Source organism: Papio anubis, chromosome 7 (genome assembly GCF_008728515.1).
Source record: "Papio anubis isolate 15944 chromosome 7, Panubis1.0, whole genome shotgun sequence".
NCBI lineage: Eukaryota > Metazoa > Chordata > Mammalia > Primates > Cercopithecidae > Papio > Papio anubis.
Window position 1 is genome coordinate 51,645,129 of NC_044982.1, and position 25,090 is coordinate 51,670,218.

A 25,090-nucleotide genomic window follows, 5' to 3' on the forward strand; every position below is an offset into this window, starting at 1 on the left:
TCAGAGGGCTAAGGATTAGTCTTTTTCTCAGATAAGTTTTTCTACATACTGATTATAGACAAAATATAAAGTAGAAGAAAATGTAAGGAAGAAAGTGAAAGTGGCCCATTTCTACTGCCAGAAATAGCCACTGTTTTATTTTGGTATAATTTTTCCTTTCCTCCCTCCCTTCTCCCTCCTCTTCCATACTGCAAATATGTTCATAATCCTGCATTTTTCATGTAACACTTTATCAAGGATTTTTAAATGTCACTTAAAGGAAAAGCCTTTGCTACTTTGATAAGGAAAAATATCTAGCTTTAATTTGTATTCCCTTAATATTTTAGGGAAGATTAACATTTGTTTATGTTGACTGTCTATTCATGTTTATCCATAGTAGCTTTTCTATTCTACCTTTCCATAAAATTGGAAATGTTACTAAAGCAGGCCTCTGATTTCAGATGTCCTAAACGATGCTATATTTGATGAAGATCATGATGAGATGGTGATCGTGAAGGACATAGACATGTTTTCCATGTGTGAGCATCACTTGGTTCCATTTGTTGGAAAGGTAAGGTACTCTTTGTTGTTTCCCAGCAATTTAAAACATAATGAAAGTTTTTCAATCAGAATAATTATATTTAAAAATTTTAGCTGCCAATTCCTGATATCCCAGGTATTTATAATTATACATATGTGATTATTCTTTATTAACCTAACAACTTGAAACTTAAAAAACAAAAGAAAAGTAGCAGAAGACCCTCAGGGCAAGACTTTCATGTTAAATACCATTGACATAGGTTAAAATAATGAGGTTAAAGTAGCATCTCTTTTTTTTTTTTTTTTTTGTAGCTACTACAGGTTCTGAAAACCTTTACCCTTTTATTTATTTATTGTTCGCATCCCAATCTAGAGATGCCCTTTACTTTAACTTGAATAATGTTTGATCCAAGATATTTATGTATGTATGGCATGTCATGAGCAATGATAATTGCAGAATTTCTTGTGACAGAGGTTATGGTATTTGTGGATTTGTTTCTATCCCTTCTATTTTAGGAAAGGTGAGTCTAATGCATTAGATTCCTCAGCACCTCTGAATTTCTTTAGTCAGAAATGTTTAGTCCTAGTCTTATGAAACTTTAGATCTAATCTAGTTTACAGGAAATCCAGAGGCTGAATGGAACAAATCCAGAAGATGGGACACTCTGCTGAACAGCTGGCCTATTCTCTTTTCAGTAGAGAATGTTATGGGTGGGAGCATTATTTTAGAACAAAAGAGACTTAGGAGGTATAACCAAATGCAATGTAAATACAAATGTGTGACTCTCCACTGGATTCCTGTTTAAACAAACCAAAAGTAAAACATTTGAGACAATTGGAGGAATTTAAATCTGAGTTAGTTATTAGATGTTGTCTAGGAATGACTATTTAATATACCTTTGAGAACATGTGGTTTAGAACAAAGAATTGTCCCATTCCCCTAACCCCCATCATAATTTTATTTAATTTTGATTCTTTATTAATAATCTTTAAACAGAAGACTTACAAGAAGTAGTGTTATGAATATTTATATACCCATCAACTAAAGTTAAAGTGTTAACATTTGCTTCATTTTTTTCTTTGTTAAAGTATTGTATCTTTCCACTTTTTTATGGAAATAAAATATAGACAGAAAATGCACAAAACTTAAGGGTGTTCCTTACCACTTCAGAGATCAAGAACTAGAATAGGCTGGCACGGTGGTTCACGCCTGTAATCCCAGCACTTTGGAAGGCCAAGGTAGGTGGATTGCTTGAACCCAGGAGTTCAAGACCAGCATGGGCAACATGGCAAAACCCCATCTCTACCAAAATAAAAATAAAAGACCCCTGGGCATGGTGGTGCATGCCTGTACTGCCACCTACTTGGGAGGCTGAGGTGGGAGGATGGCTTGAGCCCAAGAGGCAGAGGTTGCAGTGAGCCTAGATTGTGCCACTATATCCCAGCCTGGGCAACAGAGCCAGACTGCCAGACCCTGTCAAAAAAACAAAAAAGCAAACAAACAACAACAACAACAAAAACCCACAACTAGCATCCTGGAAGCTCACCTCATTTCTCTTCTCTTAATTTCTAATCCATCCTTTGTGCCAGTTTATCAATTTATAACCCTATCCTATCAATTTATAACCCTATCAATTTATAACCCTATGGATTAGTTTTCTTGTTTTTCAACTATATATGAGTGGAAAGATTCTACGATATGTACTCTTTGTGTCTGGCCTCTCTTGTTCTACATTGTCAGATTGATTGAGGTCATTGCCTGTCATTGTAGTTTATTTTCATTTTTATATCTTATTCCATTGTACAAACATACCACAATTTATTCTGCTCTTGGTGGACATTTGTATTGTTGCCTCTTTTTTTTGTTTTTTTTTGTTGTTTTTTTTTTTTTTGCTATTACAAACAATACTGCTATCAATACTTTTTTGGTGTACATACGCATGCTTTTTTGTTTTGTTTTGTTTTGAGACGGAGTCTTGCTCTGTTGCCCAGGCTGGAGTGCAGTGGCGTGATCTCGGCTTGCTGCAAGCTCCACCTCCTGGGTTCATGCCATTCTCTCACCTCAGCCTCCTGAGTAGCTGGGACTACAGGTGCCTGCCACCACACCCAGCTAATTTTGTTTTTGTATTTTTAGTAGAGATGGGGTTTCACTGTGTTGGCCGGGATGGTCTCGATCTCCCGACCTCGTGATCTGCCTGCCTCGGCCTCCCAAAGTGCTGGGATTGGAGGCGTGAGCCACTGCGCCTGGCATATGCATGCATTTCTATTAGAAATGTACCTAGGAGTGGAATTGCAGGATCATAGGGTATACTCATCTTCAACTTATTAGATGCGGACCTATAGTTTTCCAAAGTGGTTGTACCAGTTTGCACTGTCAACAGTATATGAGATTTCTAGTTGTTTCATATCCTTGCCAACACTTGGTACTTTGTCTTAAGTTTAGTATGCTGTTATGTGTTTAGTAGTATTACTCTTTTTGGAAAAAAAACTTTTATGGAAAATTTCAAATATGTAATAAGAGTAACATAACAAAGTTTCATGTTCCCATCAAGTAGCTTCAACAGTTACCAGTACAGGACCAATCTTGTTCAATATAGGTCCACACTGAACTATTTTGAAGCAAATTTCAGATTATTTCTTCTAGCATTTGTCTCTAGAAGAAAAGAAAAAAAAATTATTTTTATTTTTGAGACAGCCTTGCTCCGTTGCCCAGGCTGGAGTGCAGTGGCAAAATCTGAGCTCATTGCAAGCTGCACCCCCTGGGTTCAAATGATTCTCGTGACTCAGCCTCCGGAGTAGCTGGGATTACAGGTGCGTACCACCATGCCCAGCTAGTTTTTTGTATTTTTAGTAGAGATTGGGTTTCATCATGTTGGCCAGGCTGGTCTTAAACTCCTGACCTCAAATGATCTGCCCACCTTGGCTTCCCAAATTGCTGGGATTATAGATGTGAGCCACTACACCCAGCCTAGAAGATTAAAAAATTATTTTTAGGAACATAACCCCAGTTTGATTACCATATCCAGTAAGTTAGCAATAACTCTTTCAATATATTAAATAATATAAAGTGTGTTACAGAGAGCATAACTCTTTATCACTACTTATTAATATGCATCTCTAAAATACTTACCCATACTAGCCATTAATATGCCTCTCTAAAATATTTTCCGTTTTTTTTTTTTTGAGACAGAGTTTCGCTATTGTCACCCGGGCTAGAGTGCAGTGGTGCGATCTTGGCTTACTGCAAACTTTGCATCCCAGTGATTCTCCTGCCTCATCCTCCCGAGTAGCTGGGATTACAGGTGCGCACCACCATGCCCGGTTAATTTTTGTATTTTTAGTAAAAATGAGGTTTCACCATGCTGGCCAGGCTGGTCTCAAACTCAGGTGATCCACGTGCCTCAGCCTCCCAAAGTGCTGGGATTACAGGCATGAGCCACCGTGCCCGGCCCTAAAATATCTTCTTTCTTATTCACAGTAGCACTATCACAAAATTAACAGTAATTCTTAAATAGTATCTAATAACTAACTCATATTTACATTTCTCCAGTTGTCTCAAAAGTTTACTCTTGGTTTGTTTAAAAAGGAATCCAACAGAAAGTCACACATTTGTATTTACGTTGCATTTGGTTATACCTCTTAAGTCTCTTTTGTTCTAAAATAATGCTCCCGGCCGGGCGCGGTGGCTCAAGCCGGTAATCCCAGCACTTTGGGAGGCCGAGACAGGCGGATCACAAGGTCAGGAGATCGAGACCATCCTGGCTAACACGGCGAAACCTTGTCTCTACTAAAAAATACAAAAAACTAGCCGGGCGAGGTGGCGGGCGCCTGTAGTCCCAGCTACTCAGGAGGCTGAGGCAGGAGAATGGCGTAAACCCGGGAGGCGGAGCTTGCAGTGAGCTGAGATCCAGCCACCGCACTCCAGCCCGGGCGATAGAGCGAGACTCCGTCTCAAAAAAAAAAAAAATAGTGCTCCCACTCCTAACATTCTGTATTGAAAAGAGAATAGGCCAGCTCTTCAGCAGTGTCCCACCTTCCGGATTTGTTTCCTTCAGCCTCTGGATTTCCTATAAACTAGATTAGATCTAAAGTTTCATAAGACTAGGGCTAAACATTTCTGATAAAAGTAGTTCATAAGGGCCGGGAACGGTGGCTTATGTCAGTAATCTCAGCACTTTGGGAGGCCAAGGCAGGTGGTGGATGGATCACTTTGAGCTCAGGAGTTCGAGACCAGCCTAGGCAACATAGTGAAACTCTGTCTCTACCAAAAAAAAAAAAAAACAAAAACAAAAAAACAAACCAAACAAACAAAAAAACAAGCAAAAAGTAGCTAGCATGGTGGCATGCAACTGTGGTCTCAGCTACTCAGGAGGGTGAGGTTGGAGAATTGCTTGAACCCAGGAGGTCAAGGCTGCAGTGAACCGAGATCACACCACTGCACTCCAGCCTGGCAAGAGAGTGAAACCCTGTCTCAAAAAAAAAAAAAAAAAAGAAAGAAAAGTAGTACTTCATAAGGGTGCTGAAGACTTCATATTATGTCATAGCAGGGCCAAGTGAGGTGGCTCATGCCTGTAATCCCAGTGACTTGGGAAGTCAAGGTGGGAGGATAGCTTTAGGTCAATAGTTCAAAACCAGCATGGGCAACATAGTGAGACTCTCTCTACTACAAAAGAATTTTTTTTTTTTTTAAATTAACTGGGCGTGGTGGTGCATACTTGTAGTCCTAGCTACTTTTTGGGAGTCTGAGGCAGGAAGATTGCTTGAGCTCAGGAGTTTGAGGTTACAGTGAGCTACGATCATGCCACTGTACCCCAACCTGGGTGACAGAACAAGACCTTGTCTCTAAAAACAATCAGAAAACCCAGATACATCACATCAGGAGCCATACCGTATCTGGTAATCCTGCAATTAATAATGAAGGAATCTTTGAAAGGGAATCTATTGGTGAGCAAATTAGACACAGAAAGCCTATGGCTTGTTCAAGAGGATAGAGATAGTTAGTGGCTTGTCTGCAGCCAGATCCAAGGCACTGATTCTATACTCAGCCTGCCACCATTTTTTCCTGCTACTTTCTGCTACTACTTCCTCATTGTTTGTGTTTTTGCTACCTTTGTTTAAAAAATATATTATTTAGTGATTTTTTTTTTTCAAGACAGTTTTGCTCTTGTTGCCCAGGCTGGAGTGCAATGGTGCGATCTTGGCTCACTGCAACCCTTGCCTCTCGGGTTCAGGCAATTCTCCTGCTTCAGCCTCCCGAATAACTGGGATTACAGGCACCCACCACCATACCTGACTAATTTTTGTATTTTTAGTAGAGATGGGGTCTCACCATGTTGGCCAGGCTGGTCTTGAACTCCTGACCTCAGGCAGTTCACCTGCCTTGGCCTCCCAAAGTGTTGGGATTACAGGCGTGAGCCACCACTCCTGGCCTATTTAGTGATTTTGTGAAATGGACATTTAAATGACCTAGGATCTTAAGACCAAAAATAGTATAAACAATAAACAAATTCTGTGTCTGCATAGAAAGGAAAAAATTTCAGACAGTATAGAAGAAGTTGGTTCATGGGAAAGTTTTAACTCTCTAATTTTTCTTTGAAATACTTAATGTTTAGGTGCTATTTTACTTTTTTCCTCCTGCCAACCAGGAAGGCAGTGAGGTGGACTTCTCAAATTCCTAAAGCATAGTGCTAATGGATGGGGAAAAAATCACTAAGTACTACTAGATCAGTTATGTAAATAGTAAGTGAACAATGAAACTGTTGGCAAACCATGATGCTGTTGAGTCTCTAATTTTATATTTGGTTAATTAATTGCCTTCAAGTGACCATTTACTCTATTAGTCTTTTCAGGAAAGTAATATTTTTCGTACGTAGTATTTGGCTCAAAAAGAGGTAACGTTTATATTAATTGGTGCCATTTAAGGTGACAGAAATGGCCTGGCTGTATATCAGGTTCTATAAAACTTGGTTCTTAGGGTACAGGTTCTTGCCAAGCTATGGTGGTAGCAGTGCCCTTTTTCTCCTGTTAAGAAGATGGGGCCAGGCGTGGTGGCTCACACCTATAATCCCAACACTTTGGGAGTCCGAGGTGGGCGGATCAGGAGGTCAGGAGATCGAGACCATCCTGGCTAACATGATGAAACCCCCCCTCTACTAAAAATACAAAAAATTAGCTGGGCGTGGTGGTAGGCGCCTGTAGTCCCAGCTACTCGGGAGGCTGAGGCAGGAGAATGGCGTGAACCCGGGAGGTGGAGCTTGCAGTGAGCCGAGATTGGGCCACTACACTCCAGCATGGGCAACAGAGCGAGACTCCGTCTCTAAAAAAAAAAAAGGAGGATGGTGCTCTCTAGCAGCTTAGAAACCAGGAAGCCAAGCACAAAAGGGCATGGAGACCTGTGCTGCAGGGCTTTGCGGTGGGATCTTAAGGCTGCTGTGATGTGTGGAATGGCAATACTTAACGCTTACAGTTTTTGCCATTTAAAGGAGGCTTTCCTGTATACATTTTAATGTTGCTATGAGATCATTTGCCTTTTCTTGAGAATGTTTCTCCTCCGTAAAGAAACTTTCAGATTTGTGTCAAGAGTTCAACTTCACAGGTAAGTGTCAGGGCTGTGCAGTTGACTCTTGAACAACATGAATTTGAACTGCATGGGTCCACTTAGACATGGCTTTTTTTTCAACCAAACAGTGATCAAAAATTGTACAGTATTTGCAGGATACAAAACCTGTATAGATGGAGAGACGACTTTTTATATATGCAGGTTCTGCAGGGCCAACTTAGGGACTTGAGTATGTAGGATTTGGGTATACACGGGGGTCCTGGAAGCAATCTCCTGCATTTATCGACGGACAACTGTACTTCAAGTTTGTTATTTGATTAATAGACTCATACTTACACATTTTTCTTTTACTGCATTTATGTAATTTTAAAAATACGTGTGTAAATGTTTCATTTTCTAAGTCTTAACCGTTCCAGATGTTTTCAAGGTAATACATTGTTGTGATAAATTACATATAAGTATGCTATATTCTTTTTGTATTTCCTTATTCTGTCACAAAGAAGGCACTGTATTTTCACTCAGCTCATGATTTCCGTCTCTTCTCTGAAGGTCCATATTGGTTATCTTCCTAACAAGCAAGTCCTTGGCCTCAGCAAACTTGCAAGGTAAGTGTGACTGTGCAATGAATAAGAATACAGGTTTATAGGACCTGCCCTCACCTGCTGAGAATCTATCTCATCAGGCTTTCTCTCTTTACCTGTATGGATCTAACTTGGAAGTCACATTGCAACTTAAAGTTTATAGTTGCAGAGGCACAGACTCGGAGGGCCTGAAACACAGATGCCCCTTCCTTCTCGTCCCCTATTGCCTGCTCCCTCTTCCACTTCCCACCCTTTCTTCCACAGATACATACATCCTGGAAGTCTCAGTTCACCTCTTTCTCTGCAGAGCCTTCTCTGACTGGAGAGGTCCTGAACTTACCTTCAGTCCAGCACCATCCTTTAAGAGGGGTTTAGCTAACAGTGAGGGGTTGGGGGAGAAGCTGGTCAGGGGTCTAGCTGCAGTGCCCTGCTGTCAGACTTGTCAGGCTTGAGGACTCTTCTATCCTTGTCAAGGGGAGTGCTCAACTTCTTCCCTTTCATACAACACTGCTTTCAGACTTGTAATGAAACTTCCCTGTGGGATCCCCAGCCTCAACCCTGCCTTGCTCTGCACTGAATGCCTCCAGGCATATTTCAGGGGTCCTGCAGGCCAGTCCGTTCACGTCTAGGTTCTTTGTTTCTGCAAACACAAGACTGCCTGCCTTGGCTTTGCGCAGTTTTGTTCTGATACAGTGTTCACTCTCCCAGCTCTCATTTCTCTCTTTCCTGCTACAATCTTTTCTGTTCCTTATCCTGTGGGTTCATGCCTTAAAAAATTCCCTTACTGCCTTTTTTATTTGGGTTTTAGGAGAGGTGATGTACATACACATTCATCTGTGTTTAACTGGAAGTCAACATGGGGGTTTGTGTTCAGATATCTCGGTAGGCCCCAGCCACCAATATTTTATTGCCCTTAAATATCCTTGTTACTTCTTTGTATAAAGTTACTGAATTTTGGGTGATGGAGGAAATACTGGGAGGTGTGTCTGTGTGGAGAGAGAGAGAGAGAGAGAGAGAGAGAGAGAGAGAGAGAGAAAGTTAAGAATAAGCTGAAGGGTGGGGTAAAGTGTTCCTACTCTTTTTTTCAAAAACAATCAAGCTAAGTTTGAATAACTTGAGGTATAGTGACCATATCATAATCGAAATAAATGAGTGTCAGGTGGGTGCAGTGGCTCACGCCTGTAATCCCGGCACTTTGGGAGGCCGAGGCGGGCAGATCACTTGAGGTCAGGAGTTTGAGACCAGCCTCACCAACATAGTGAAACCCCATCTCTACTAAAAATACAAAAATTAGCTGGGCGTGGTGGTGCACACGTGTAATCCCAGCTACTTGGGAGGCTGAGACAGGAGAATTGCTTGAACCTGGGAGGCGGAGGTTGCAGTGAGCCGAGATTGCGCCACTGCACTCCAGCCTGGGCGATGGAGTGAGACCCTATCTCAGAAAAATAAAAATAAAAGAAGAGGAATAAATGAGTCTCTGTGACCAGCTGACTGTGCTGTGGCTCTGATGTGTTCCTGTTTCTTTACGCAGGCCCTGGGATTTAACAGTTGTGAAATGGTGGTCCTGATATTTCTCAATTCTGTGCTGGAATCTGTAAAAACTACCCCAGCAATCTGACACCTACCCTCTACAGTTGTTCCTTTTACTTTGTTTTCATTTTCACTTTCTCATTCATTTCCTTTGGGGATCAATAAGAAAGTGGGTAGAAGAGACAAATTTAACTTCCTCAGTTTCTGACCTCATTCTTGCTCAGCTATTTTGCTATTAGACAGGGCTGCTTGGCACCATGAAAGGATATTATATCATAGCTGTAATTGCTTCGCTGGAATAAGGCTCTTAGCACAAATCCAGAAACATTCTGGCTGCTTGCATGTAATCCGTCCCTGGTGGCAGTGCTGAAAAGTTGCTGAGAAAAAGTGTATTGGTAGTGATTGGGAGTAATTAGTCTTACTGTACTTTTTATTAACAACTCCCGCCGGGCGTGGTGGCTCAAGCCTGTAATCCCAGCACTTTGGGAGGCCGAGACGGGTGGATCACGAGGTCAGGAGATCGAGACCATCTTGGCTAACACGGTGAAACCCCGTCTCTACTTAAAAAATACAAAAAAATAGCCGGGCGCAGTGGCGGGCGCCTGTAGTCCCAACTACTCGGGAGGCTGAGGCAGGAGAATGGCGTGAACCCGGGAGGCGGAGCTTGCAGTGAGCTGAGATCGGGCCACTGCACTCCAGCCTGGGCAGCAGAGCGAGACTCCGTCTCAAAAAAAAAAAAACAACTCCCTTCCCAGTAACTTACTCTCAACTAATAATGTATTAAGCCAATTTCATGTCAACTGTGAGTAAAAGTATCTTTACTAAAATCGGTTATTCTTACCATTTTATAAATACAGTCTAAGTAAAATCAGCATGCTTACTGTGCAAACATAACTGTAGGCCCAGTCCCCTGGGGCCCGCCCTCCCTGTCAGCAAGATTGCCAACCTTATACCTTGCCCATATAGAAATTCCGGCACTGCTGATGCCTATAACAGACTGTCCATATGTGAAAGGTGTAATGGATAGTTTCATAGTGTAAAAAAGCTGGGCAGATCACATTAGGCCTTGGTCTTGATGTAACAGCCTTCTCTGAAAAACCACCTGTTGATCATGATTAACACTTTATGGGAAACAGACTCAAGAGTGATTCAGTGAGATCATACAATAAATGGCAACCTGGTGGTAGAAGGAAATAATCTTAGTTATTTCCTTTCCAAGTGGGAGGAAAAGATCTCAAATAATTAAGCTTTTATGAAGCAATACAAAGGAGTTGATTATTAGCATGGGAATTTGTCCTTAGACTAATAGGATTAAAATTTAAGAGTAAAATGGAACACTAAGCCGAAGAACCAAGTGTATGTTGCTTTCAGATATTTTGCAAAAAAGAGTCTATTAAACAGAAAAGAAGATTAAGATTTTATCCAACTGCTTATTCTTTTTAAGAAACAAGAAGTAAGAATATTTAGGGAATGAAGAGGAATAAAAGCTGAATGTCTTAGCAAAACTTCACTGCTCATTTTAATCTTGTATGTGAAGTTTGTTATATGCTTGCCTTTAAATGAATGACCTTTCAGTGCCAGTGAAGTCAAATATCAAGCAGTAAAGCCTTAAGTAACAAGAAAATGCCAGAAGTGAGTTGATCTGGCTCAACTCTAGTACAATTCTAGAATAAACTTAGTTTGAATAGAACTTTCTTTTGTTGCTGAAGTCATTGAACATGTATTCATTTTCTTCCCTTAGAAATAACTGAGCCTTGGCTGGACGAGGTGGCTCATGCCCGTAATCCCAGCACTTTGGGAGGCCAAGGTGGGCGGATCACTTGAGGTCAAGAGTTTGAGACCAGCCTGGCCAACACGGTGAAACCCTGTCTCTACTAAAAATACCAAAATTAGCAGGGCATGGTATCATGCGCCTGTAATCCCAGCTACTTGGGAGGCTTGAGACGGGAGAATCGCTTGAGCCTGGGAGGTGGAGGTTGCAGTGAGCCGAGATTTTACCGCTGCACTCCAGTCTCATGACAGAGCAAGACTCTGTGTCACCAAAAATAAATAAATAAATAAATAAATAAATAAATAAATAAATAAATGTACGAAATCTTGAATTTAGAGTTGTAGTACCTTCAGTAGCCATGGCTGACCTGTTGGTGGGCACTGTGCCAGCTACTGTGGAGGCGAAAGAAGCAGGACATGGCAGCCACCCTCAAGGAGAGTGCACAGGGCAAGACTGCAGGTGCCATGGAAATGCCTACTGTAGCTCCAGGTTCAGAGGAGCCACGATGGCTGTGGCCTGGCAGGTGAATAGACCTAGAGGTGGAGGGATGAGCAGAATTCTAAATGGGGGAGAGGTTTCTCTAGGTATAGTTAATGCATGAGCAAAGACCAGTCAGAGGGTAGGAGCGAGGCCTGTTCCAGTGGATGGGAACCAGACTGACTGATGGAAGTAAGAGGTAGACAAGGGGAAAAGGTGAGGTGGGTATTAGATTACAGAGGGAGCAGTCTTTTTTTTTCTTTTTTCTTTTTTGATTATAAAAACAACATAGCATTTAAATACAAATGAGTAAAGTAAAACCTTTTTTTACCTATTTTCATTCCCCAGAGTTAGAACTAGAGACTTCTTTCACTATCCTTCTGGAAAAAATTTATGCAAACACAAACATAAGATCATATCTTATATTCTGTACTACAACTTGTTTTTTTAAATTTAATTTTAATTTTTTTTTTGAGATGGAGTCTCTGTCTGTTGGCTAGGCTCGAGTGAAGTGGTGTGATCTCACTGCAACCTCTGCCTCCTGAGTTCAAGTGATTCTCCTGCCTCAGCCTCCCCAGTAGCTAGGATTACTGATGTGCACCACCATGCCTGGCTAATTTTTGTATTTTCAGTAGAGACAGGGTTTTGCCATGTTGGCCAGGCTGGCCTCGAACTCCTGGCCTCAAGTGATTAGCCCACCTCGGCCTCCCAAAGTGCTGAGATTACAGGCATGAATCACTGCACCCAGCCAGGTATTTTTTTTTTTTTTTTTTTTTTTTTTAGAGACAGGGTTTTTTTCTGTTGCCCAGGCTGGAGTGCAGTGGCACTATCTGGGCTCACTGCAGCCTCCACATCCTGGATTCAAGCGATTCTCCTGCCTCAGCCTCCTGAGTAGTTGGGATTACAGGCACGTGCCACCACGCCTGGCTAATTTTTGTATTTTTAGTAGAGATGGAGTTTCAATATGTTGGCAAGACTGGTCTTGAACTCCTAACCTCTGGTGATCTGCTCGCCCCAGCCTCCCAAAGTGCCAGGATTACAGGAGTGAGCCACTGCGCCCAGCCCTGGCCAGCTTTTTAAAAATTTAAAATACCTCAAAGTTCCTTGGATATCTTTTAGTCCCAAAAGTCCAAGGTTCTTTTCATAGCTACCTAATATTTCTTTGATTAATATAATTCATTTAACCAGTGTTTGCTATAGATAAGTACAGTTTGCAGTTTGAGACTTGCCAAAAAGTAAAAAAGTACCCTGGTGAACAAATTTTATTATCTTTGTGTGCTTTGAATCTATCCGAAGTATAAATTACTAGTATGGAACTTGATGGGTTAAGGGTAGCCGAATTTTTGATATTATGAAATTGCTCTCCAAAGAGACCCTGCCAGTTTATACTCTAATAAATTGATACATAGGCAAAGTGTGGTGTATGTTTCTCCACACTTTGGCCAACACTAAGTTTCATCACACTTTTAAATCTTTGCCAAACTGATAAGTAAAACATAGTATCTATTTTAGTTTGCATTTCCTTAATAGAGCAAGGTTGAATCTATTCAGACATTTCCTGTTCTTAGCTCCAGTGTTAATTTTTCCACTGAGTTACTTGTCTTTTTATTCTTGGTTTGGACAAGCTCTGAATGTTAAAGCAATCAAGTCAGGTGCTACAGACAATGCTTGCCAGCTTGTCATTTGTCTTTTGATTTTGCTTTCTAGTATTGTATTTCCATAAAGAAGTTTAAAACTTTACTGTAGTCACAAACTTTTTTTTTTTTTTTTTTGGTACTTGTATGGCCGCATTAAATGTATTTTGGGGTGAGGAGTGAGGCAGAACCCATCTACTGCTGTGTGTGCTCACTGCCTGGCGGCCGCAGCACCCCCACTTCCTTCCTTCCTGCCCTCCCTGCTGTGGGTCTTTGCTGGGCCTTTCTTATCTTCCGCCTGGAGGGAGTGTTAAGCTCCTGCCTCCTCCCTGCCTCTCATCTCTGAGGGTCCTTCAGTCCGCCCTCATGAGCTGCTGGGGTGTTCTTTCTAAAGTGTGGATTGGATTGTGCTGCTCCTTTGGTGGTTCGCCACAGCTTTTCAGATCAAGTTTAAACTCCTTATTTAGAATAATTTAGAAAAACCCCAAAGAATAGAAATCACAAATCTACAAGTTGAAAATCTTGTATCATAGGTTGCTGGGGAGTCTGATATCTAGGAAGGAGAGGATATGTAACTAAAAATATGCTTTATAAATCTTTACATCTTGATGAGTAAGTTTTTTAAAAAGATGGGGAGAGAAAGGAATGGACCAAGAGTTTGAAAGCCTGCATACGTTAATAACCATTAGAAAAGATCAAATTAATGTTTTGGGGGAAAGTGCCTGTACCTAGTCAGTTTTATAAGTATTTTTTCAAGCTTTCAAGTAACCACTAATTTTGCATGTGTATAAATAATTCAAGAGCATAGAAAAACCTGTGAAGTGTCAATTAATTTGATGAAGCTGCCTATTCTTGATAACAAAGCCTGATAAGCATAGCGTTAAAAAAAAATGATAGGCAAATCTCACTGATGAATGTAGTTGTAAGAATCCTAAAATGTCAGGCTAGTAATGGAAGTACTGTTTTCAGCATTACCCAGGGATGTTTAGTCCAAGAATGTAAGAATGGTTTAGATTAAAATTGACAACTACTGATCCTGAGTGTGGTGAACTAGATTGTAATAATGTCCCTCTTGGTACAGCATATCAAGATATAATGCATATGTACATTTTACAGTTTGGGGGAAGCATGAGGCAATTCTAGTGATAATCCACTGGAATTAGCACTAAAGCCAAAGTCTGGATTCTGTCCTCCCTATTCCCATCCCAGATCGAGGATGATACTTACCTATTAGCATTATTCTAGGAAGAGCAGGAAAAAGAAAAAAGAACTAATAGACACATTCATAAAGTTTGGGATCAGAATTTGTACTACCTGTGTGGCCTTCAAAAAATCAAATGGAATAATTTAGTTTCAAACGACCCCATAAGGCCAGGCGCGGTGGATCACGCCTATAATCCCAGCACTTTGGGAGGCCAAGGCGGGTGGATCACCTGAGATCAGGAGTTCGAGACCAGCCTGACCAGCATAGTGAAACCCCATCTCTACTAAAAATACAAAAATTAGCTGGGCGTGGTGGCACACGCCTGTAGTCCCAGCTACTCAGGAGGCTGAGGCAGGAGAATTGCTTGAACCCGGTAGGTAGAGGTTGCAGTGAGCCGAGATCACACCGTTGCACTCCAGCCTGGGCAACAGCAAAAACTCTGTCTCATAAATAAATAAATAAATAAATAAATAAATAAATAAAACGACTCCATAGAGGTATCCCTGTAGGCAGCTAGCAGAAGCTAGTGCATGTTCTCTGATGCACTTTTATCCAGGCTTCAAAGGATACCCAAAGATGAAGTTCCAAGAAGCATGAACAAGCCACCATGAGTCGAGTCGGACGAACACGATGGAAGAGGGCAGATAGCAGAGGTATCAGAGATAGGATATAAAACAAGTATAGTAAGTCCTCACTTTACGTCGTCGATGGGTTCTTAGAGACTGCAACTTGAAGCGAAATGACTTAGGCAAATTGGCATATAGCAGTCCTGGAATAATGTTGTTTCATTCAATGTCATTTCATTATGATTGAGAAAAAAAAATTCCTAGCTGGGACCCACTGTCTGTGTGGAGTTTTCATGTTTTCTCCCACATCTGTGGGTTTTCTCCAGGTACTTCAGTTTCCTCCCACATCCCAAAGATGCACACGTTAGGTGATTTGGCGTATCTGTGTGGTCCCAGGCTGAGTGAGAGTGGGTGGATGTGTGTGCCCTGCAATGGGATGGCGTCCTGTCCAGGGTCAGTTCCTGCCTTGCACCCTGAACTGCTAGGAGAAGCTCCAGCCACTTGAGACCTTGAACTGGAATAATTGGGGAAATCAATATCTTTTCATTAATCTTTCTTAAATGTATGTATCACTCACATTTATTTTAGTGTTTAATATTAGAAGTGTTTTTGTGTTTATTTAGAAGTTTGTTGACATTTTTGTGACCAGAAGTATGCTGTAGGAGCTTAACTCTTATGATATCAATTAGCCTACGGTAAAATTGGTTTTGTTCTCAGTGTTTTAGTAAAGTCATAGATTCCAAGAACCTGTTGACTTTAAGCAGGGATTTACTATGTATTAAAAAATAGGCCGGGCACAATGGCTCATGCCTGTAATCTCAGCACTTTGGGAAGCCGAGGCGGGCAGATCACCTGAGGTCAGTAGTTCAAGACCAGCCTGGCCAAAATGGTGAAACCCCATCTTTACTAAAAATACAAAAATTAGCCGAGTGTGGTGGTGGGCACCTGTCCCACTACTCAGCTACTCAGGAGGCTACTCCCAGCTACTCAGGAGGCTGAGGCAGGAGAACCGCTTGAACCCAGGAGGAGGAGGTTGCAGTGAGCCGAGATCGTGCCAGTGCACTCCAGCCTAGACGACAAGAGCAAGACTCTGTCTCAAAAAAAAGGAAAATTTATCACTTGACAGATTGTGCTATAAGCTAAGATCAGGAGGCCTTTATTTCTTGCGGGTTAATCATACTAAATGCTTAGATAAACCTGTCTTATGAAGAGGTGTCTGAAGAAGTCTAATCAGTTCTAATCTGCCCCCCAATAGGTTTAGTTGGTATAGTAGTTGACCATGGTGTGCTATTAATTAACAAAGTCTTTTTATTTTTAACTTGAATTTTAAGCTCTGATAAAACAATATGATTAATCAGAGCACTTGAGACATGACCTAAAATTGATGATTTGGAGCTTTAAAATTTTGTTACTTATCTCTGTGTTTTTCCTAAGTGAATGTCACACTTGGAGACTCATTAATTCTCTTTCTGGGGACTTCAGGAAGCACCACTCTGTAGTGGTTGGTGGTCTTCTGTATTAGTCAGGGTTCCCTAGAGGGACAGAACTAATAGGATATATATATATATCTCTCAAGGGGAGTTTATTATATATTAACTTACATGATCACAGGGTCCCACAATAGGCTATCTGCAAGCTTGAGGAGCAAGGAGAGCCAGTCCAAGTGTCAAAACTGAAGAAGTTGGAGTCCGATGTTTGAGGGCAGGAAGCATCCAGCACTGGAAAAAGATGTAGGCTGGGAGGCCAGGCCACTCTTGCCTTTTCATGTATTTCTGCCTGCTTTATATTCGCTGGCAGCTGATTAGATTGTGTCCACCCAGATTAAGTGTGGGTCTGCCTTTCCCAGCCCACTGACTCAAATGTTAATCTCCTTTGGCAACACCCTCACAGACATACCCAGGGACAATACTTTGCATCCTTCCATCCAATCAAGTTGACTTTAGACTACATCTCCCTGTGTTACTTGTATCTTTCTGGCATCTTCCCATAAGTTTTATCCCCTCCTGCAGCCCACTGTTGCTTCAACAGTGTCCTTTTTGTTTTATGAGGAAGCCTTATCAATTTTGCTTCAAATGATTTATGATTAACTAAAACAATTCTTTCTTTTCTAGGATTGTAGAAATCTATAGTAGAAGACTACAAGGTAAGCTTTAAAAATCTTTACTAACAGAAAACATTTTACTTTTTCTTTTCTTTTTTTTTTTTTTTGAGACAAAGTCTTTCTCTATCACCCAGGTTGGAATGCAGTGGTGCAATCTTAGCTCACTGCAGCCTCAGCCTCCTAAGTAGCTGGGATTACAAGAGTGCACCACCATGCCTGGCTAATTTTTGTATTTCTAGTATAGACAGGGTTTCACCATATTGGTCAGGCTGGTCTCGAACTTCCAACCTCAGGTGATCCACCCACCTCAGCCTCCCAAAGTGCTAGGATTACAGGAGTGAGCCACTGTGCCTGGCTACAGAAAACATTTTTCCTACACAAAAAGTATTTTTTGTTTTATTACAAGTGTAGTAAGTATGACTTATAAAAATGTAAAACCTCATAGGACTATAAAAAGTCTGTTTCAAGCCTCCAGAAGAAATCACTGTTGTATTTGCACATTCCTTCACATTTTCATGCATATACCTATGTTTTCAAATCAATTTATTTGGATTATGTTTAAACAAAAATGGGCTCATTTTATATATAATCAGCCTTGCTTTTTGCCCTGCTTTTTTTCATTTAACAAATCTTAAACAATTTTACCACATCCATGTAACTATCATTCATTCTGGTGGCTGTCTAGAATTCTGTATATGCCATGGCTTGGCATAACCTATACCTGCTCTGATAGACATTGGGGGGTTTCATCAGTTTTCGAATAGATGCAGTGCTGCAATGGATACTCTTATATGAATTAAAAGACAAGTCATTTTATTCAGGACAGGAACTATATTATTTAGGTTAAATTGTTGGTTTTCAACATTGCTCTAAGTACAGCTCAATAATGGGACTGCAGCCCCTTTGTTAACCCTGTTGCAAGCTATTTATTTGCTGCACTACTTTACCTCCATGGAGGTGCTTGGTAACCAGTACTGTGTTGTTCTTACTGCACAGCTATGAGATAATTACTATTCTAATTCCTTCCCCTAGTGATGCTGGAGGGCTTCAAGGGGTTCTGAGATCTCTTTAGCCCTGTACTTCAGGTGAGGGAGTTGAATCCGGGCCTCTCTGTGGCCCAGTCAGCAGACAAAGCAGACTGGTAAAAGCTGGTGTGTCTTGGCTCTTAAATCTCACAGAAGTCTGCTCTCTAAGATTTCAAATGTTCTAGAGACAGAAAAAGCTTCCAGCTGTTTGTGTCAGACTCTCAAACTGAGCTCCTTGTCACATCCACAGTTCAGGAGCGCCTTACGAAACAAATTGCTGTAGCAATCACAGAAGCCTTACGGCCTGCTGGAGTCGGGGTAGTGGTTGAAGCAACGTAAGTCTGCATCTGCCTTTAGTAACATCATAATGGTGCACTAGAAGTGATCTTGCTATTTAATGCTTCTCATATTTTGTAGCACCAGGTGATGCCACACAACTGACATGATAACTGTAGATTTCCATCCCTGAGCCTAAAGCTCTTTTACCACTTTTCATTTACTGTGTTACTGATATAGGAACAGAGTACGGAAGAAGTATTTTTCTGAGGGTAGGATGGGGCTTGTGGAGGCATAGGGAGTTATAAGCACAGGTGTAGAGATTTACACGATGAATAGCCCTTTTTTTTTGAGATGGAGTCTCGCTCTGTTGTCCAGGCTGAAGTGCAATGGCGTGATCTTGGCTCACTGCAACCTCCACCTCCTGGGTTCAAGCGATTCTCCTGCCTCAGCCTCCTGAGTAGCTGGGACCATGGGTGCGTGTCACCACGCCTGGCTAATTTTTGTATATTTAGTAGAGATGGGATTTCACCATGTCGGCCAGGCTGGTCTCGAACTCCTGACCTCGTGATCCACCCTCTGCGGCCTCCCAAAGTGCTAGGATTACAGGCAAGAGCCACTGCGCCCAGCTCAATCGCCATTTTTTTTTAAATGTTCAAGACAGGGTCATGCTCTGTCACCCAGGCTGGAGTGCAGTGGCACAATCTCGGCTCACTGCAACCTCTGCCTCCCGGGTTCAAGCAATTCTCCTGCCTCAGCCTCCCAAATAGCTGGAATTACGGGTACCCACCACCACACCCAGTTAATTTTTGTATTTTTAGTAGAGATGGAATTTCACCATGTTGACCAGGCTGGGGATCTCAAACTCCTGACCTCAGGTGATCTGTCCGCCTCAGCCTCCCAAAATACTGAGATTACAGGCGTGAGCTACCACGCCCAGCCCCAGGAGCCGTTTTTATGTCTTCTCTTGATTTCTTCTTTAGCTCTCTGTTGCTCCAAGCCGAGTTTTTCTAATATTTTGTCACACATTTAAAAAAAAAAGCCAAAAATAAAGCCAAGAATTGGTACATTTCTTTAAGTTAGGATGAGTTAAGAGAATTGCAGCCATTGTGTGGACAGAGTTCATATGTGTTCTGTGACATGGTGTGAACTCTGTTCTATGTCTGGTATCTAATGTCACCAGGTTGCTCAGACAGGATCCCTGGTCACCATTATCTGAATTCTGCCTGGTAACACCAGTATACCTGAGCATTTATCTCAACACCTAGGCTTGCATAGTGCTGTCTTGGTCCTAAAGGCAGAGCAAGTGAGAATTCTGACTTTCTTTTGATCTAGAAGTTAAGTATCTTTGTATGCCTTTTATATTTCTTTCACCCCAGAAGAAAATTCCATTCTTCCCCCTTTTTGGATGCTTTAAGGATCAACTACTGATAAGAATAAAAGTTGCAAGACAACTTGAAGAAAAAAAAAATTAGGTTGCTGCAAAGGTAATTGCAGTTTTTGCCGTTACTTTCAATGGCAAGAACCACAGTTACTTTTGCACAAACCTAATAGATAATATTTGTGTAAGAAGGGATATTTTGATATACTTGGTAACCGTGAACTGAGATTTAATCTTTAGGCCTGCTTTTAAAAACCAAACCAGCAGCTGTCTACTCCTTTAAACAACCTGTGTTGCCTTATTTTGTAGACACATGTGTATGGTAATGCGAGGTGTACAGAAAATGAACAGCAAAACTGTGACCAGCACGATGTTGGGTGTGTTCCGGGAGGATCCAAAGACTCGGGAAGAGTTCCTGACTCTCATTAGGAGCTGAGCTTCAGTGTGTGTGCGTGGGGGTTGCCGATTGTACTGCCGGTAGCATTGTCTGTCTGTCTGGTCTTGTTTGTACATTCCATTTTCAGTTGTTACACATGTGAACTTTTTCCTTGTCACTAATTATATTTAAAATGATTTCTAGAAAGTTAAATAAATATAATAAAGGGTTGAGCCCTCTACTTTCTTCTTGCCACCTTTTTGTGGCAATATTAAAGTGAACTGCTAATAGTGTAAGTACGTGCACAAAACTACTGCCAGATAACCAGAGGGGCCTGGGAAGGGAGAAGAATTCGTGTATTTTGTTCAAATAGTATAGTAATTTGACTCATAAGCATAGGAGCATTGGGAATGGGAGGGAACTGTGCCCAGTATACTGTTTTTTTTTTCTTCCTCCAATAAAAATGGTATAGTGCTGAAAGTGCTAAAATATTTAATGCGGTATTGCTCTGTGAATTCAAGTTCAACAGACTCCAATTTGGTCATGTTTATTAAACCACCAGTGACATTTAAAAATATATTTTTAGCAGTTGTAATGTTAGTCACCAAGGGAAGGTGGTGGAATGTCTATGTTTTTGATTTTACTGTGAGTTAAAAAGGCACATTTCTACCTTCTATTGTTTTTAAATTCAAGAATAGGGAATTAGTTCCTGGTGTTGTTTACGAGTATATTCTCATGTCAACATACAGGGATTTAGATATTTAACTCTCTGTGCCTTGATGAGAATATCATTTAGAGTGTAGATACTTTTGCCTTTTTTAAAAAGCCATTATTTTATAAGACTTGGTACGCACACTGCAAATAACTAGTCATCTCAGTTTTAACTTTATAGGTTTATTGGGAGTTTCCTTTGTGTGTTCCATGTAGATGCCTCAAAATGTTTCTTCTTCTTTTTTTTAAATCTTATAAGATATTTTTCTAAGGATTTCCAGAAACATTTGAGAGTGCCCATCATTTTCAGGTCTGCAAAACCATAGCTTCCACGTACCTGAAAGAGCGCAGACTGAACTGATGGTGGAAGACATTACGAGCTGTGTCCAGTGTTCTAACCAGAGGTTATTGTACCAACGGTCTGTGAAAACGCACTGGAAGCTTCTGGTCCCGGTTTCCTTTGTGGTCTACATGGGTCCTGTCCTCATTGTAACTCCGTATAGGTGGTATAGGTATTTTAATCCTGGAAGCTGTTGCCTTATTAATGATTATCTTAGAATTTCCTCCATTGGGGCAGTGTGGGCCAAATTAAAACAAACAAAACCACAACTCCTCCACAGAAACACAAACACAGTTATTCTATGAAGTTTATTATTTGGTTGACATAGTGCTCTTCAAATTCATCCCATTACCCTAAAAGTAATTAACTTTGATGCTTGCTTTAACTTTACTCCCATCTCTGCCACTTTGATGCTATTTGGGTTATGATGGGGCAAGATGGCAGAGGTATTGGGTTTTTTGTTTTGTGTTTTTTTCCATTCCTCTCTACTTCTGTCTGTTTTCTAGCTTTTTCTTTCTGGAGTTTAACTACAATGATGGTTGGCTTGAGTTCCTTTTTAAATCTAACCCAGTATAAACATTAGCCTGCTTAATATGTAGACATTTATAGGTAGAATTCTAAGCACTCATGTTTAGTATTTTAAAGTAAAAACAAGTGTGACTTCGAGGACCAAAGAAATTGATAGCTATACATTTATCTTTATGAGGTCATTTATATTCCTTTTTAATGACTCATTGTTCTAACATTTCCTAGAAGTGTTCTTATAAAGGTCTAATGTATCCACAGACTGTTGTCTTATTAGTAAATGCGAAGTAATGACTTTGTCTGTTTTACTCTAGTCTCTAGTACTTCAAAATTACCTTTTCATATCCATGATCTTGAGTCCATTTGGGGGCTTTTTAAGAATTTGATGTATTTCAATACACTGTTCAAAATTAAATTGTTTAATTTTATGTATGTGTATGTATGTTCCTGAAGTTGGTCCTATTTAAATTATTAAAGTATTGTAACTTTGTTCTTGTGAAAGTTGTTTCTTTTTCAACCACCACTATAAATATTTAAATAACTTGATTATTTTGGCTGTATTCTGTTTCAGCAAAGATATCATAAGGGCTTCTCCCAGCCATCAAGCTATTTGAATACTAATCTCAATTATTGTATGAAGGAACCCCAAGTTCTGACAGTTTCTCCTTGGTATTTGATTGAAGTCTTACCGTCCTCACTGTCTTGAGGTAATGGGAGGAGGAGGCCTGGGATAAGAGTCAGGAATCTGAGTTGCCCTCATGTCCCTATTGTCTTAATGCTCAGTAGGTAACTTCAGCCCCCTGGGAACTGGCACTGCTTCCTATGTGGGAGCTGTTGGGGAAGGAAGAGTAGGCTGGGGCAGGGAGTGGAAGAGGGTTTCCTTCCCTCTTCTAAGAAGAGCCTGCCCGGGGCAAAACTTCCAGTTAGTGCAAAGGATTTTGTGCCGTTCTTCTGTCCCATGCCCAACAACCTCTTTTCCTTCTTGCTGGTGGTCTGCTCCCCATTCCACGCTACCCATAGGCAGAGGCCCCTGCCCTCACCAGTGGCCAGCATGTCCAAGTACTGGGGCCTGCTGCTCCTTGCAGGACCCTGTAGACCATTGGGTAGCAAATCTTATCAAAGTAGGAGTGCTTACTGGCGTAAAACACTCCTAGAACCACCATTCATAGGTGTCAATAAAATGATGAGCTGCTTAGCTAAGCCCAAGTTGCTGCTCCTGAGTTTTGTCACTGAAGATTGATTGGCCAAGTTCCTTTTCACTTAGTGGAAGAGCAGTTGCAGACATGAAAGGTTTTCAAGAAGGCTTTCTGTCAAAACAGCACCTGGATTCTCCATCACAGGCATGGGTCCTCCTGCTGATGGAGAGAAGAGGAAGTCTCAAGAGATGAGTTCAAGGGGAAGTGTGAGTACCTGACTGCCCACCCTCCCAGAGGCCCTTGCCTTCTTTTATTTTGATTTTTGTTACAGAAAATAAAACACGCACATCAGTAGAGAGAGGAGCACATGAACCCCTGTGTACTAATCACCCAGCTTCAAGAAGTCTCAACTCAATGCCGCCATCTTGTTTTCCTCTATACCCATCTGAACAGATTATTGCAAAGCAAATCCCAGGCATCATTTCATCCATAAATATTTCAGATTATCTAAATAAGGTGGAATCAGGTAAATAAATATATGAACAAATACCATCCATTATCACACTAAAAATTAATGTCAATTCAAATATCTAGATTTTCCCCTGCTATTTTGTCATTTTTAGTAGTTTATTTGAATCAAGGTACAAATGAGATCCACACATTGCAACAGGTTGATTTAAGTCTCTTAAGAATCTTATACGTTCTCTTCCCACTCCCTCCTCTGTTTTCCTTAAAATGTATCTGGTCACTTGTTTTGGAGAAGCCCCGTGTTTGTTGCTGGAATGTCTGTGGCTGTCCAAATGAGGTCAAACTCCAGCTAAACAGGGAAAAGAAGAGTTGTTCTTTGCCACAACACTTCTCCACATCCCTAAACCCATACTCCTGGGCAGCCCAGCTTGGTCTGGTTCTGGCTGGCTTTTAACTGGAACATAGCTCTCCTTGGCTTTGTAACTTAGAGCCATTCCCCAGGTACAGAATAGAGTTCATTGCTTTTTTCTGAGTATGTCCTTTTTGGGCAAGGATTCCATTTTAAAACATGCTGCCTTTGGCTTCAGCTTGGTGGATTCCTTGGCTGCCAAGATTTTGGTTAAGGTGGAAAGGTTATTACAGAAGTGAAAACCATGAATCTCACAGTAATTGGCATCACTTTGAGGGCCTACCCATAGGGAATTCCATTGGGTTGGACAGTAGGAGTGCTTGGGTTTCTTCCTCCCAGTCCCTGACCTCATCAGTTACATTTTCATGACATCCTGAGTATGAATGTCAGACTCTGGCCGACAAAGGATGGGGAAGAAAGACACACCGCGTCTTGCATTTAAGCAGCTCCTTTTATTCCCTCCCTAGCAGTGCAGCTATGACATGCTCGTCGGTCCTGGTAGTGTAACTCCTGGCACCTGCATTACACAGCCCTAATGCACCTATCCATCTTTCCTCTTATTTCTACATTCTCCTGTTTGTTTTGAGCAATATGTCCACAACTCTGACCTTTTGAGAAATCCTTTCAATCTGGAACTGACTGTGCTGCCCAGAGAAACGTGGTTTGCCTGCCGGTGAGCACTGGGAAGGCTGTGTGGAGGGAGTCCTGTGATGAAATGCCTGGGCATGTGTATGTACAACTTCTTCTCAGGCTGTTGATTTTCCCTGATTTTAGAATGTGGATTTTTGATTCTTCCTCCTTTTCATGGATCCTTTCACATTCAAAAATGTACTGAACAAATAGATTTTTTTTTCTAATTCATTTTTTTGTGAAGTTTCCCATTATATATGTAGTGATAATTTTTACAGTCATTCTATCTAGACTGATAAAATTGTTTATGGAAATTTTTCTCTTTGCAAGGACATTTTACTTCTAACCAAGGGGGATAAACTGAATTAAAAAAAAAAAAGAAAAGCTAGTAAATAAAAATCAGTTTAAAACCATTCTGGTTTTAGCAGGGACCACAGAATTATTGGTCCATATTGGTCATCTGGTCATTGGTCTCCCAGCAGCTGCTCAACCATTTTTGGCTGGAGGTGGATTTTGGTCTATGTCTCTCTTTGGCTTCACTGCTGCCGGCCTCAACTGCGTTCTTGATTGCTTGGGAAGAACAGCCTTTGACATCTGTCCGCATAGATGACAGTCTCTTATAGACCCACACAGTGGCTTCCGCGCCTCTCAATTTGGGAAATTTTAAAGGAATTTCCATTTGCATATTGAACAAGTCCAACCAGAGAGAGGAAGCACCCTGACTGTTTCAGTTTGTACCTTTAAACTTTCAAGTACCTTTAACCAATCAGAGACAACTAATCTTTCTTTCTCTTTTTTTTTTTTTTTTTTTTTTTCCCGGAGACAAGAGTCTCCTGCCCAGGCTGGAGTGCAGTGGCATGCTCTTGGCTCA

At 41.1% G+C, this 25,090-nt stretch overlaps 1 protein-coding gene and 1 pseudogene across 2 annotated transcripts in view; one reads left to right on the forward strand and one right to left on the reverse strand.

Moving 5' to 3' along the window:
• GCH1 (GTP cyclohydrolase 1) overlaps positions 1-22,066 on the forward strand; it is a 52,249-nt gene extending 30,183 nt beyond the window's left edge. The window contains exons 2-6 of one of the 2 annotated variants that reach the window (XM_031668092.1): positions 441-550; positions 7,628-7,683; positions 16,953-16,984; positions 18,218-18,302; positions 19,934-22,066. In XM_031668092.1, the coding sequence (XP_031523952.1) occupies positions 441-550; positions 7,628-7,683; positions 16,953-16,984; positions 18,218-18,302; positions 19,934-20,060 (410 nt within the window). In that variant the 3' untranslated portion in view covers positions 20,061-22,066. The remainder of the gene's footprint in view (positions 1-440; positions 551-7,627; positions 7,684-16,952; positions 16,985-18,217; positions 18,303-19,933) is intronic. The other variant, XM_031668093.1, reaches the window with a different exon arrangement.
• On the reverse strand, positions 8,056-8,167 carry LOC116276246 (annotated as a pseudogene).
• Positions 22,067-25,090: the final 3,024 nt, after the last annotated feature.